Source organism: Corapipo altera, unplaced genomic scaffold, assembly GCF_003945725.1.
Source record: "Corapipo altera isolate COAL_440 unplaced genomic scaffold, ASM394572v1 132821, whole genome shotgun sequence".
In the NCBI taxonomy this organism is placed as follows: domain Eukaryota; kingdom Metazoa; phylum Chordata; class Aves; order Passeriformes; family Pipridae; genus Corapipo; species Corapipo altera.
The window spans coordinates 1-12,065 of record NW_020885271.1 but is presented as its reverse complement, the minus strand read 5'-3'; the positions used below and the strand labels follow the sequence as shown (position 1 = coordinate 12,065).

General features: G+C 68.2%; 1 protein-coding gene across 2 annotated transcripts; it reads left to right on the top strand.

Moving 5' to 3' along the window:
* Nucleotides 1-3,014: 3,014 nt before the first annotated feature.
* On the top strand, nt 3,015-11,080 carry LOC113940330 (cardiotrophin-like cytokine factor 1). Of its 2 annotated transcripts, none has more exons than XM_027631463.1 (3): nt 3,015-3,030; nt 9,484-9,650; nt 10,586-11,080. In XM_027631463.1, the coding sequence occupies exons 1-3, from the start codon at nt 3,015-3,017 to the stop codon at nt 11,078-11,080; spliced, it is 678 nt and encodes a 225-aa protein (XP_027487264.1). The 2 variants fall into 2 exon arrangements, with proteins under 2 accessions (XP_027487264.1, XP_027487263.1); XM_027631462.1 differs by lacking the exon at nt 3,015-3,030 and adding an exon at nt 3,893-3,989.
* The last annotated feature ends 985 nt before the right edge of the window (nt 11,081-12,065 follow it).

The window sequence follows — 12,065 nt, the reverse complement described above, 5'->3', positions numbered from 1 at the left end:
ATGGTTTGCACCGGAAGGGACCTTAAAGCCCCCCCAGTCCCACCTCCCTGCCACGGGCCCGGACACCTCCCCCTAGCCCAGCTTGCTCCAGGCTGGCCGTGAGCACTTCCCGGGATGTGGCACAGGCTCCCACAGCCTCCCGTGCTCGCAGCCAGCCCGGAGTGCCGGACTCTGGGCTCGTGGCCTCGAGGGAGCCCAGGGGATGTGTCTGTGAGGAACTCGAGTCGTGCTCACAGCAGGGTCCTCCAGCTGGCTCCCGCCCGCCGCCAGAGCAGCCGCTTCCCAAGTCCCTCCTCCCGGGCTCAGTGGCTCGGAGGGGCCCCACTGCTGGCACCTGATGGGGGGGAGGCAGGGCAAGGGGTGCAGAGCCCCTTTCCCGTGGCTGCCGGCCTCCAGGACACGCTCACGGCCTCTCCTCCTCCTCCTCCTTTCTCCCCTCCCAGGTGTGTCTCTCTCCCAGTGCCTCGTATCCGGAATTTGGGACCCTCGGCAGCGCGTCCCCTCCAGGTACACAACCCCCTGACCTTCGGGGGGGCTCCGAGGGCCAAGCCACGTGTGGGGGGCTGAGCTGGGGTCAGCACTCTGGGGACTCCCAGGCCTGCCTTGGCCTGGGCTCGGGGTCCAGCCGGATCTGGCTCCTCCGCCCCTGGGGTGAGCCCTGGCTGCCTCCCTTCCTCCCAGGAGGAGGAGGAGGAGGAGGAGGAGGACGGGATTGTGTGCGAGCGTCCGCTCCAGCTCTGGCAGAGCTGCCGGGCTCCTCTGGAGCGGCGTCCCCAGGAGGGGCTCTGGCCTCGGGGCCCGGCGCTTTATGGGGCTGCGGAGAGGACGCAGCTGGCTGTGGTCGTGACACACACACCTCAGCGGGGGCCGGAGCCAGGTCACCCCTCCCTCCTCCCTCCAGCGCCGACCAGGGAACGGGCTCCATGTGGCAACAGGAGCCTGGCAGCCCCTCAGGGGGCTCGGGCACCACCAGGCTGAGCTGTGCCCACCCAGGACTCCCGCCAGCGTCGGGGAGCTCGCCCGGGGCGGCGATGGGCTGTTCCCTTGCACCCCGGTGGGCTCGGGGATGTCTCCCAGCCTCCTTCCCGCTCCTCCGGCTCTCTTCCCGGCACATGGCACGGCGCCCTTGCCCAGGGAGACAGACGGCCACAGCTGGGCTCCTGCTGCCAGCCCGGCAGGAGGGGACACGCCGAGCCGGGACACGGCTGCTCCGTGGCCCTGGCTGCGCCCCAGGGATGTCCCCGAGGAGCCGGGCACCGCCTGTGCCTCCCAGCCCGCGCCTTGCCGGCAGTTTGGGGCTAAACCCGGCATTTCTGGGTCTGGCCCCGCTGTGCCTCCCTCCTCCGGGCTGCCGGCTGCAAAGGTCAGCAGTGGGAGGCTGGGCTGGCCACGAGGGGACCGGGGCACGGAGGTGAGCTCAGCTGCCCCGTGACGTGGCCCTCGAGGGCAGGGCGGGCACGGCCTCACCCACGCAGAGCCGCTGCGGGCACTGGGCACTGGGCGAGGAGGAGGAGGTGGGAGAGGAGGATGAGGCTGGATGAGGCTTCCCAGTGGTTTGACCTATGCCCACTTTGTCCCAGCGAAGGGGCTCTGTCTCAGCACCGCTGGCTGGCACAGGGAGAGGGCCTTGGGAAGGCAGGAGCCGCCTCTGCCCGGCTGCGTCACCCTCCTCCTCCTCTCCTCTCTCAGGTGTTGGCCCAGCGTGAGCCGAGGTGGCTGAAAAACTCCCCCAAGGCGCAAGCGCAGCGCTGGATTTCGGGGAGGGGGAGAGGGCGGTGAGGGGCAGCCCCGCTGCCTCTGCAGGCAGGACACCCCCGGGGACGGACTGGCGGCTTTTCCCAACTGCTCCAGCGCTGCTGGCGGGAGCCGTTGGCTCGGGGGGGAAACCAGATACCCTGTCCCGCGGCTGGGGCGGCGGGAAGGGCCGGCCCCATGCCGGGCAGACCCCTCAAACACGCTGCCGGGGCTCCGGCGGATTTGGGGAAAGGGTGCGCTCCGAGCAGGGCACCCCGTGTCCCGGAGGAAGCCGGGAGGATGCGATCCTGCGGGGAGGGCTTGGACCCGGCCAGGGCCGGGGTCTGGAGTGGAAGCGAATCCGCCTGTTACCTCCCGGCCCTTCCCGGCGCTCCCAGCGCCTTTGTTTTAAACAAAGCTTTTTTTGGGGGGAGCCAGGACGTTCCCCTCCCCGTCGAGAGAGCCCCCGCGGCAGCACCCACTCGTGGCTGTGGGGCACGAGGGGAAGGGACGAGGGGCTCTGGCCGGAGGGCCGCCCCCCTCCCCTCCAGCAGCGGCTCCCTCGGCCCTGGGGGTCTCCCCGCGCCCCCCACACCCACCCCATCCACCCACCCCGCGTGGGCTGTGGGGACGCCGCGGTAATTGCCGAGGGCCCCGCGGGCGCCGGGACGGGGTTCGTCCTAACGGGGGAGGATAATTGGGAAGGAAGCGGCTCTGGCACCCGGAGGGATGGGGCTGGTGTGGGGAGGGGGGGGTCCCTCCCCGTCCCCGCGTGGCCGTGCGGGACGGGGGGCGCCGAGAGGAGCGAGACCCCTCCCCGGGACGGAGGGTCCCCCCGGGGCTGAGCCGCCGCCGCTCCGAGGGGCTCCGGTGGTGCCGCCGGGACCCCGCCGCGCTCCCCCCGCCCCGCCGCTCACCTGCCGCCGTCCCGGCGGGGCAGCGCCCCCCGCGCTGCGGGACCCCGAGCCCGGGCGGGGGTCCGCGCCTCCCCGGACCCTCTCTCTCCGCCGGAGGGGAGGGGGCTGACCGTGCCAGTGGAGAGCCCGGGACCCCCCCCCCCCCCCCCCGGCCCCCCCCTCCCCGGACCCCCCCTCCCTCCCGTTCCGTCCGTGCCCCCCCGGGACCGGGCTCTCGGCTCTGTGCGCGGGGAGGAGGAGAGGCGAGAGGGCTCGGAGCGGCAAATGGGAGCCGCGGTCCCGGGCCGGTGTGCGGGACCGCTGCCTGCCCGCCCGAGGACCCCCGAGCACGCACCCACCGCGCCGGCCCCGCGCCCGTCCCGCATGGAGCTGAGAGCAGGTAGGAGACACCCCCCCCACCCCGCACAGCGGCACCGGCCCCGCACCGGCCCCGCCACTAACAAAAGCCGTGCGGGAGCCAGGAGCGGGGGGGCGCGGGGAGGGAGAAAGCGGGGGTCCCCCCCTTCCCACCCGGCCGGCAGCACCCCCGGGGACCCCCCTCTTCCCTTCCCTCCCCTCCGCCTTCCGCAGCTCCGGGGCTCAGCTCCAGCCTCCCCAGCTCTGCCCGGTGCCGGGACCCCCGGGATGGGGATGGGGAAAGGGGGGATAAAGCCGGGGCGGGAGGGGGGGGGAGAGGGAGGGAATGAATGGAGCCTGCTCTTGTGTACAATTGCATCAAATACATTCTTGAAAGCAACCTGGTTCTGCTTAACACTTGAATTGGGGGAAAAAAAAAAAAAAAAAAAAAAAAAAGAGGAAAGAAGGAGGCAGCAGCTTGGAGAGGGTGGATGCGAGCTCCGGGTTTTTTTGTGGTGTTGTGTTTTTTTTTTTTTTTTCCCTTTTTTTTTTTTTTTTTTTTATTCCTGCATTCCTGGACCCCAATCAAAAGAGCAAATCAAGGGAGGTGGAAGGGGGGAACGGCGGCGAGCGAAGCAGCCGGAGCGTGGTGCGAACCCTCCACACCCCAAAAAGCCACCCAACCCGCCCCGGCTTTTTGGTTTTTGGTTTTGGTTTGTTTTTTTTTTTTCCCACCTAACACCCGAGCGAGCCCAAACCAAAACAAATAGAGACCGAGGGAAAAAAAAAAAAAAAAAAGAAACCCAGAAACCAACCCCAAAAGAAAAAAAAAAAAAAGAAAAAGAAAACCAACAAAAAAACCACCACCCAACCCCGAGAGCGAGCGAAGCAACGAGCCAGGGCTGAGGCGAGCGGGTGGGCTCGGGGTGCCGAGCAAGAGCCGAGCCCCCCCGAAATCCCCCTGCACCCCGACTATGCTAAATGTTACCGGGGATCTCTCAGGTAAGCGCTGGGTGTGGGGCGGGGGGTGCCCCAACTCCCCTGCTTGCATCTGCCGGGAGTTTTTTTCCCTTTCCAAACCGACTGCTGATTTTAATTTGATGTGATTAAAACGTCTGTCTGGCTTTGGGATTGATTTAAGACTTTCCCCTCTCTAGGTCGGGTTGTTGTTTTTTTGGTTTTTTGGTGGTTTTTTTTTCCCCCCCCTTTCTCTCGTTCCCTCTTTTCCATGCATGTTTGTGATTACCAGGGAGGGAACCGCCGCTGAGCACGGAGAATTAAACCCCGGGACTGACAGAGGGGAGGAAAAGGAAAGTCGATGGGATTTAGGGGGGCAGGAAGAGTTAGCTTTCCTGCCCGGGGCTGGATTTCGGGGCTTGACTCCGAACGCCGTCGCTAGAGCAGGCGAGATTCCTCCGGGACACAGCAGCGGGATTTTGGGGTGCCGGGGAGGGGGCTGTCCCCGCGGCCCCGGGACGGCTTTGTTCCCCCGGCCCGAGCGGCCACCGGGGGTCCACCGGGGGTCCGGCCTTCCCCGGGGCACACCGGGACCGGGGGGGTTCCTCGCCGGGGAAAACGCTGGAAAACACCCTTAAAAGGCCACGGCGTGGGCGCCGCGAGGCTTCCCCGGGGTCCGGGGCGGCGGGAGCGGGGCCGGGGCAGCACGAGGCCGGCGCCGGGCCGGGCTCCGGCGGTGACGCAGGACGGGCGAAGCGGGGCGAGCGCCGGGGAACCGGAAAAGCGAGGCCGGGATCCCCAGCGGCTCCATCGGCCTCCCTCGCCCCTTCCTCTCCCCCTCCCCTGCTGTCGCTGAGGCCGCTGGACGTGGCCGAGCCCGGGGACGGGGACGCCGAGCCCGGCGCGGCCGCGGGAGCCGCGGGGGCTGGAGCTCGGCCGCCGCCGGCCACCCCCGGCCCCGCTCCCCGTTTTTGGGCATCCCCATCCTCGGGCTGCCCGCCCCTCGTTCCCGGCGGGGCTCGGGGACGCCTGGCACCCGCGGTGTCCCCGTGCCTATTTAGCAGGCGGCGCGAGGGCACGGTGACGGCGGCACATCTGGGCTGCATTAGGCGCGGGCTCCGCAGGGAAACGCAGAGGGCTCTGCTTACAGGGCCGCGCCGGGGGGAGATTTATGTGCCCTGCTAAGTGGCACCGAGCCCCATAAATCATTTCCCCCCCCCCCCCCCCCAGCCTGCCCCCCGCCGCGGCAGCCGCCCGTGTTCCCGTGCCACCGTGCCCGCTGTCCCGCGCCAGCATCCCGGCAGGAATGCGGGGATGCGCTCGCCCCGGTGCAGATGGGATATCCGGGAAGCAGGCGGCCCAGCAGTGCTGCGGCCACGGGTGGCACGTGTCCCGTGGGTGACGGAGGTTGTCCTGGGATTCCTCAGGGTGCTGCGGGGACGTGGGGGCATCAGGGCACCGCCAGTCCCACGCTGACCTCGTGGCACCGCGGTGGGAGATGCCAGCGGTGGCAGCGGGTCTGGGAGTGCCAGGGTGTGTCACCCAGCGCTGTCACTGGGGGTCCCTTGTGCTGTTGGAGAGCTGCCACCCTGGCTCTGTGCTGGTGAACCCCCCAGGGCGGTGCCAGGGGGGCTGGTGGCCTGTGTGGCTCTGTGACCTGTGGCAGGAAGGGATCGGGATGCCTCGCGTGGCTCGTGGGCGCTGGGCGGGCGTGTGGGACGCTGGGGTCTGGTTGGGATTAGGGGCCTGCGCCCCCCTCACCGGTGGGGGTGTTTCCATCGTGCTGCTGGCTGGAGCCAGAGCCGGAGCCGGATGGGAAATCCAGGCCCAGCTAATTACGGCCTCGCTGGAGTCTCCCGTGCGCGGCCGCATTTATAAACACACGGAGGAGACAGGATGTAAACACTCAGCGCCGCGAGTGCAGGCACGGGGGGGGGACGCGGGGCCACGCGCCCCCCGCGCCCCAGCCCGCCCCCGGCACGGCGGCTTTGCCACGGGGTGGGATGGGTGGGATGGGGACACCTCTGCGGTGGCTGTGGCTGCTGCCGGGCGGCAAGGACACGCGTGTCCTTCCCCTTGGAGCTCAGGCAGCGCCGCGTTCGTGATCTTCGGGTGTGGAATGTGAGCATCCCTGTGTCCCCGTCGGCTCCAAGGGGCTGCTGCTGTGCCCCGGTGTCACCTGCCCGGCCGTGGCGGGGTTAAACACCAGCAGGCAGTGTGGGAACACAGAAGCGTCTGTCCTTGTGCTCTCGAGTGTCACCCACTCCAAGACCCTTGGAGCTGGCAGCCACGCCGGGCTGGGAAACGCCCCGTGGAGGGTTAAGTGGTGCCAGTTGGTGGCCAGGACGTGACTGGGACAGCGGGGACAGGGCTGCTTTGTCCTCAGCGCCACAGTCATTCCTGGCCACCACAAGACCTCCCGTTCTGGCCCCAGGAATGGGGCTGTGGGGTGGGATGGGGCTCTGCTCGCCGCTGGCCTCCGGCCCATCAGATACGGCAGCTCCCGCTGCGGCAGCAGGGGCCGGCTCGGCTCCGTCCGCTGCCGGGGGGCTCCGGGGCCAGGGGGTCCCCCCTTCCCGGCTGCCGCCCCCACCACGAGGGTTTCGGGAAAGCGGCTCCGGGTGGCTTGTGGTCACTCAGCCCTCGGCGGCTCTGCCCACAGCATGCCCAGGGAACAGCTCACCGGCCCCGTGGCCGAATTCCTGCCTCGGCCGCTCGCCGGGAGGTCTGGCCAGCGCCGCCGCCCGCGCCGCCGGGGGGGTGGCAGGGCAGGGGGCCCGGTGGTGTCACCCCAAGGGCAGCCGAGCCACGTCCCCGCTGCCACGTGTGCGAGGGGTGCCTGTGGCACCGCTGGCGTGTCCGGTGTGGGTGTCCAGGGCTGCTGCTCTTGTAGCTGGGGGATCCCCGCTCCCATGGCCCCCTGTCACCCCGGCTCCCCGGGTGTCCCCGGGGCCGGGTGGGTGACCCCGGGCAGCCACGCCATGAGCTGCTTACGTGGGCTGGAAGCATCCTGGCCGCGCTCCAGGGCCGGTTTTGAAACCCTCGGGCTCTTCCTCTCCGACGTCACCGGGATCCAGCTGTGCCGGCTGGAGCCTCCCTCCTTCACTGTCTGTGCTGGTGGGTGCTGGGTGCCAGACTGGGAATGGGGTGGGCAAGGGACAGCGGGGGCACCTGCCATGGCTGGGCCACTGTCACTGCTGTGTCGTGGGCACTGTCACTGCTGTGTCATAGGTACTGTCACTGCTGTGTCATGGGCACTGTCACTGCTGTGCCGTGGTCACGGCTACCACTGTACCACTGTCACCGCTGTGCTGTGGGCACTGTCACTGCTGTGCCATGGTCACTGTCACTGCTGTGCCATGGGCACTGTCACTGCTGTGTCGTGGGCACTGTCACTGCTGTGCCATGGTCACTGTCACTACTGTGTCATGGTCACTGTCACTGCTGTGCCATGGGCACTGTCACTGCTGTGTCGTGGGCCTTGTCACTGTTGTGCCATGGTCACTGTCACTGCTGTGTTGTGGGTACTGTCACTGCTGTGTCATGGTCACTGCTACCACTGTGCCACTGTCACTGCTGTGTTGTGGGCCTTGTCACTGCTGTGCTGTGGGCCCTGTCACTGCTGTGCCATGGCCACTGTCTCTGCTGTGTCACGGTCACCAGCACCCAGAGCCACCCATGCTGTGCCATGGCCACTGCTGTGCACCCCACCATTCCCATCTTCCAGTCACCCACCTCCACTCCCTTTCTCCCTTGTCCTCATCCTCGTGTCCCAGCCACCTGCCCGGGAGCTGCCGTGTCTCCATCCCCATCCCGTGTCCCTGCCCCCCCCCCCCCCTTCCTCCCGCTCCCCGGCTGTGTTTGGTTTGGCGCTGGCCGGGCCGGGGCGGGTGTAAATCCCGCCTGGAAACCGGAGCCGGCGGCGGGTGAGGGTCCGGCCAAAGCAAACACCGGGAAGGAGGGGTGTGGTGTGAGTCACCGCGGCCCCCCCGGCCCCGGCCCACGCTCACACGCACGCGGGGCCGGCCGCACGCTCCACGCGCCGGGACAAACCGGGATGCACCGGGATGCACCGGGATGCACGGGAACGCGGGCAAGCAGCGGCACGTGCCCTCCGTGGGGCACCGGGCGAGTCGCGGCGGGCGAGGGCAGGCGGCTGCCACGCATGGGTGCGGGGTGTCACGGGGACACACACTGTCACACGTGGGCACGGGGCGTCACACGCTCGGTGTGTCGCGTGTGCACGGCGTGTCACACCCGTGGGGCGGCGTGTGCACGGTGTGTCACACACACGGCGTGTCGTGTGTGCACGGCGTGTCACACCCGTGGGGCGGCATGTGCACTGAGTGTTGTTGCACTCTTAGAAGGTGTCGAGTGTGCACAGCCCGTCACTCTCACAGTGTGTTGTGTGTGCCACGCACACGGCGTGTCACATGCACACGGAGTGTCACCACCCCCTCACAGGATGTGTCCTGTATGCACAGCACGTTGCACACGTACCTGGCGTGTCACGCGCGTGCAGCACATGCGTGGGCACACACCTGTGCACGGACACCCCTGCAGGTGCATCCCACGCGTGTCACACACCTGTGTGGTACCCAGCATGCCCATAGGGTGTCCCACAGCCGTGCACACCTATTGACCCCTGCGCGGTGCCTCCCAGGTGTGGACAGCGTGTCGCACACCCACGGGGTGTCTCCCAGGTGTGATCACCGTCCTGCTCACCCCCGGGGCAGTCACATCCCACGCCGCGTGGCTTGGCGGGCACAGGGATACCCACCACCACGGGGCCGCTGTGGCCAGAGCCGGGGTGTCCCCGAGGACCCTCGTGCGTCACCGGTGGCCGGTGACGGGGAGTGGTGACGTGCGGGGGCACACGGGGCTGCCCACGCCAGGAGCCCTGTGGTGCCGAGCCGTGCCAGCGGCCGGACTTTCCCGGGAGGAGCTGCCGGGAAGGCCGGCTCCGGCCGGGGTGCCAGCTGGCCGGAGCACGCTGGCCGCGGGCCGTGACCTTTGCGGAGCCGCCGGCGCGCGAGGCCGCGGCTCCCGGGCCTCCCTGACGTCAGGCCGATGACGGACACCCCGCCGGCTCTTTCCGGTGGCTTTGGCAAAGGTCACCCCGCGAGCCAGGGCCGTGTCCCACCCCCCTGCATTCCCGGTGGCCCCTCTGCGGGGATCCCCGCTGGGTGCCCAGCCCGCTCCGGCGTTGGCGGTGCCCAAATATATCCCAGGCGTGTGTCCCTGCGGGAATGCCGAGGCCGTGCTGCTCCAGACCATATAAAGGATTGTTGGTGCAGCCACGGGCGGGAGCGCTCGGAGGGGAGCTGGGGGGTCACTGCAGTGAAGGAGGGGGGGGTCTCTGCTGCTCCAGGAGGGGGTGCTGAGGTGGGGGTGCCCCCCCCTCCCCGTGCTGATGCCTCAGTTTCCCCACTCTCAGAGGGGTAACACCGGGATACCCCGCGGGCCCAGTGCCGCCCCCCCAGAGCCAGAGCCGGGCTGTCCCTGTCACCCCCCCTGAGGTGCCGCGTGTCCCCCGCAGGTGACTCTTGGGGGATCTTCACCTTCCTGTGCGCCGCGCTCTGCAACCTGCCGGCGCTGCCGGCACTGAACTGCTCCGAGGAGCTGGGCGCCGGCCAGTCCATCCAGCAGACCTACGACCTGACCCGCTACCTGGAGCACCAGCTCCGCACCCTCGCCGGCACCTACGTGAGTCCCCGATGTTTATCCCCCCACCCCCGCCCCGGGATATCCACCCTGTGCCGAGCCGCTCCCGTGCTGGAGGGCACGGAAATGCCTCATCACCCTCCGGGCGCAGGGCGGCTCCCGGGCCCCCTCCCCTGGCCCGTGATTCCATCGTGGGTGTGGGCATCGGCCTCTCCCTCCCCGCCGGCATTGCCGACTCACGCGGAGGTTCCCCGTCTCTGCCCCGACGTGCCCTTGGTGGTGCCGGTACGTTGGGTGCCAAGCGGTGACAGCGTCACTGCCTGGGACGTGGTGGGAATGTCCCCCTCGGGGATGTGGTGGGATGGAGGGGGGTGTGATGAAGAGGGGAACGTGGAGAGTGGGGACATGGGCATGTCCACGTGGGGGACGTGGGACATGGGCAGAGGGACGAGGAGACTGGGGACATGGTGTGCAGGGGGACACAGAGACTTGCAAAGAGGGGGACAGGGAGACTTGGGACATGCTGGGCGTGTCAGCCTGGGGCTCATGGAAACATGGAGAGAGGGACATGGTGTGCAGGGGGACACGGAGGCCTGGGAAAAAGTGGACATGGAGACTGGGAGTGTGGGGTGGGCACGTCCCACTGGGGGACAGGGAGACCTGGAACTCGGTGATCATGGGGACCTGGGGGACATGGAGGCTGGGGACAGGGTGAACGTGGAGACCAAGGCCATGGAAGGGAAAGGGGCACAGTGGGCGTGTCTGCCTGGGGGACAGTGAAACCCGGGATGGGGGGGACACAGAGACCTGGGCCATGCTGGGAGCGTGCACCCGCGGGGTGTGGACGTCTGGGACACGGTGATCACGGGGACTTGGGACATGGCAGGCAGGAGTGCATGGAAACAGGACAAGGGGGACAACCCCAGCGCCACACCACCCCCAATGCCCGACACCCCCCCCCCCCCGTTCCCTTCCAGCTGAACTACCTGGGGCCCCCCTTCAATGAGCCCGACTTCAACCCCCCGCGCCTGGCGCGCGCCGAGCGGGTGCCCAGCGCCACGGTGGACCTGGACCTGTGGAGGGGGCTGACGGACAACGCCCGCCTGGCCGCCAACTACCGCGCCTACAGCCGCCTGCTGTGCTACCTGCGCGTGCTGGACGGGCAGGTGGGCACGGCCGAGCTGCGCCACCGCCTCGCCCACTTCTGCGCCAGCCTCCAGGGGCTGGTGCTCAGCATCGGCGGCGTCATGTCCTCCCTGGGGTACCCGCTGCCCGCCGGCCCCACCGGGCCCCCCACCGGGCCCCCCGGGGCCCCCCCGGCCCCCAACGACTTCCTGAAGAAGATGGACGACTTCTGGCTGCTCAAGGAGCTGCAGACCTGGCTCTGGCGCTCGGCCAAGGACTTCAACCGCCTCAAGAAGAAGGTGCCGCCTGCCGTGGTCACCCTGCGGCTGGAGGCCAGGGGGTTCTGAGCGCCCTGCCCGTGCCCCCGCCCGCCTCACACCAGTGGGACACGGTTGGGGCCCCTCACCCAGGTGCCCTCTCCGCCACCAGCGTGCCTTGAGCAGCGGGGCTCCTGACCCCAAAGTGCCACCAAAGCCACCCCGCAGCCCCTCTGTCACCACAATGTGCTGTAAGGGGTGAGTCTCCTGACCCCAAGTGCCACCAAAGCCACCCCATGTTCCCTTTCCGCCACCAGTGTGCCTTGAGAAACGGGGCTTTTGATACCGAAGTGCCACCAAACCCACCCCACATCCGCTCTGTCACCACACTGTGTCTTAAGGGCAGGGCTCCTGATCCCAAAGTGTCACCGAAGCCACCCCACAGCCCCTCCCTCATCATACTGCGTCTTAAAGGGGCAGGGCTCCTTCCCCCAAGTGCCACCACAGCCATGCCATGTCCCCTCTCCACCACCAGTGTGCCTTGAGAGATGGGTCTCCTGATCCCAAAGAGCCACCTCACAGCCCCTCTGTCACCACATTGTGCCTTAAGGGACGGGTCCCCTGACCCCCAAGTGCCCCCCCAGGGTGTCCCCACCCCTCTGGGGTGCCCCATCCCTCCACCCCAAGAGATCCACGTGGGTACAAGCCCCGCCCACCTCCAAAAGGACCAAGCCCCTCCGAGCATAGGAATAAGCCCCGCCCCATCCAGCAGCAAGCCCCGCCCCCGGAGCAATAGGCTCCACCCCTGGATGGCAATAAGCCACGCCCACTAGTCTGTGTAGCCAACCCCGCCTCCTCCTCGCAACAGGCCACGCCCCATTTTAGCCAAGCCCCGCCCCCCAGTGCCCATCAATGCAGAGCTGGGGGCGTGGCCTGGATCCAGGGGCGGGGCCGCTGTCCTGGTGCGTCTATGAGTGTTTATTTATTGGAGATGTTTTATTTATTGGGGTATTTATTGCAGAAGATCTATTCTTGTATGAACGAATAAAAGGCCTTTCTCCAGCACCCCCGCCCC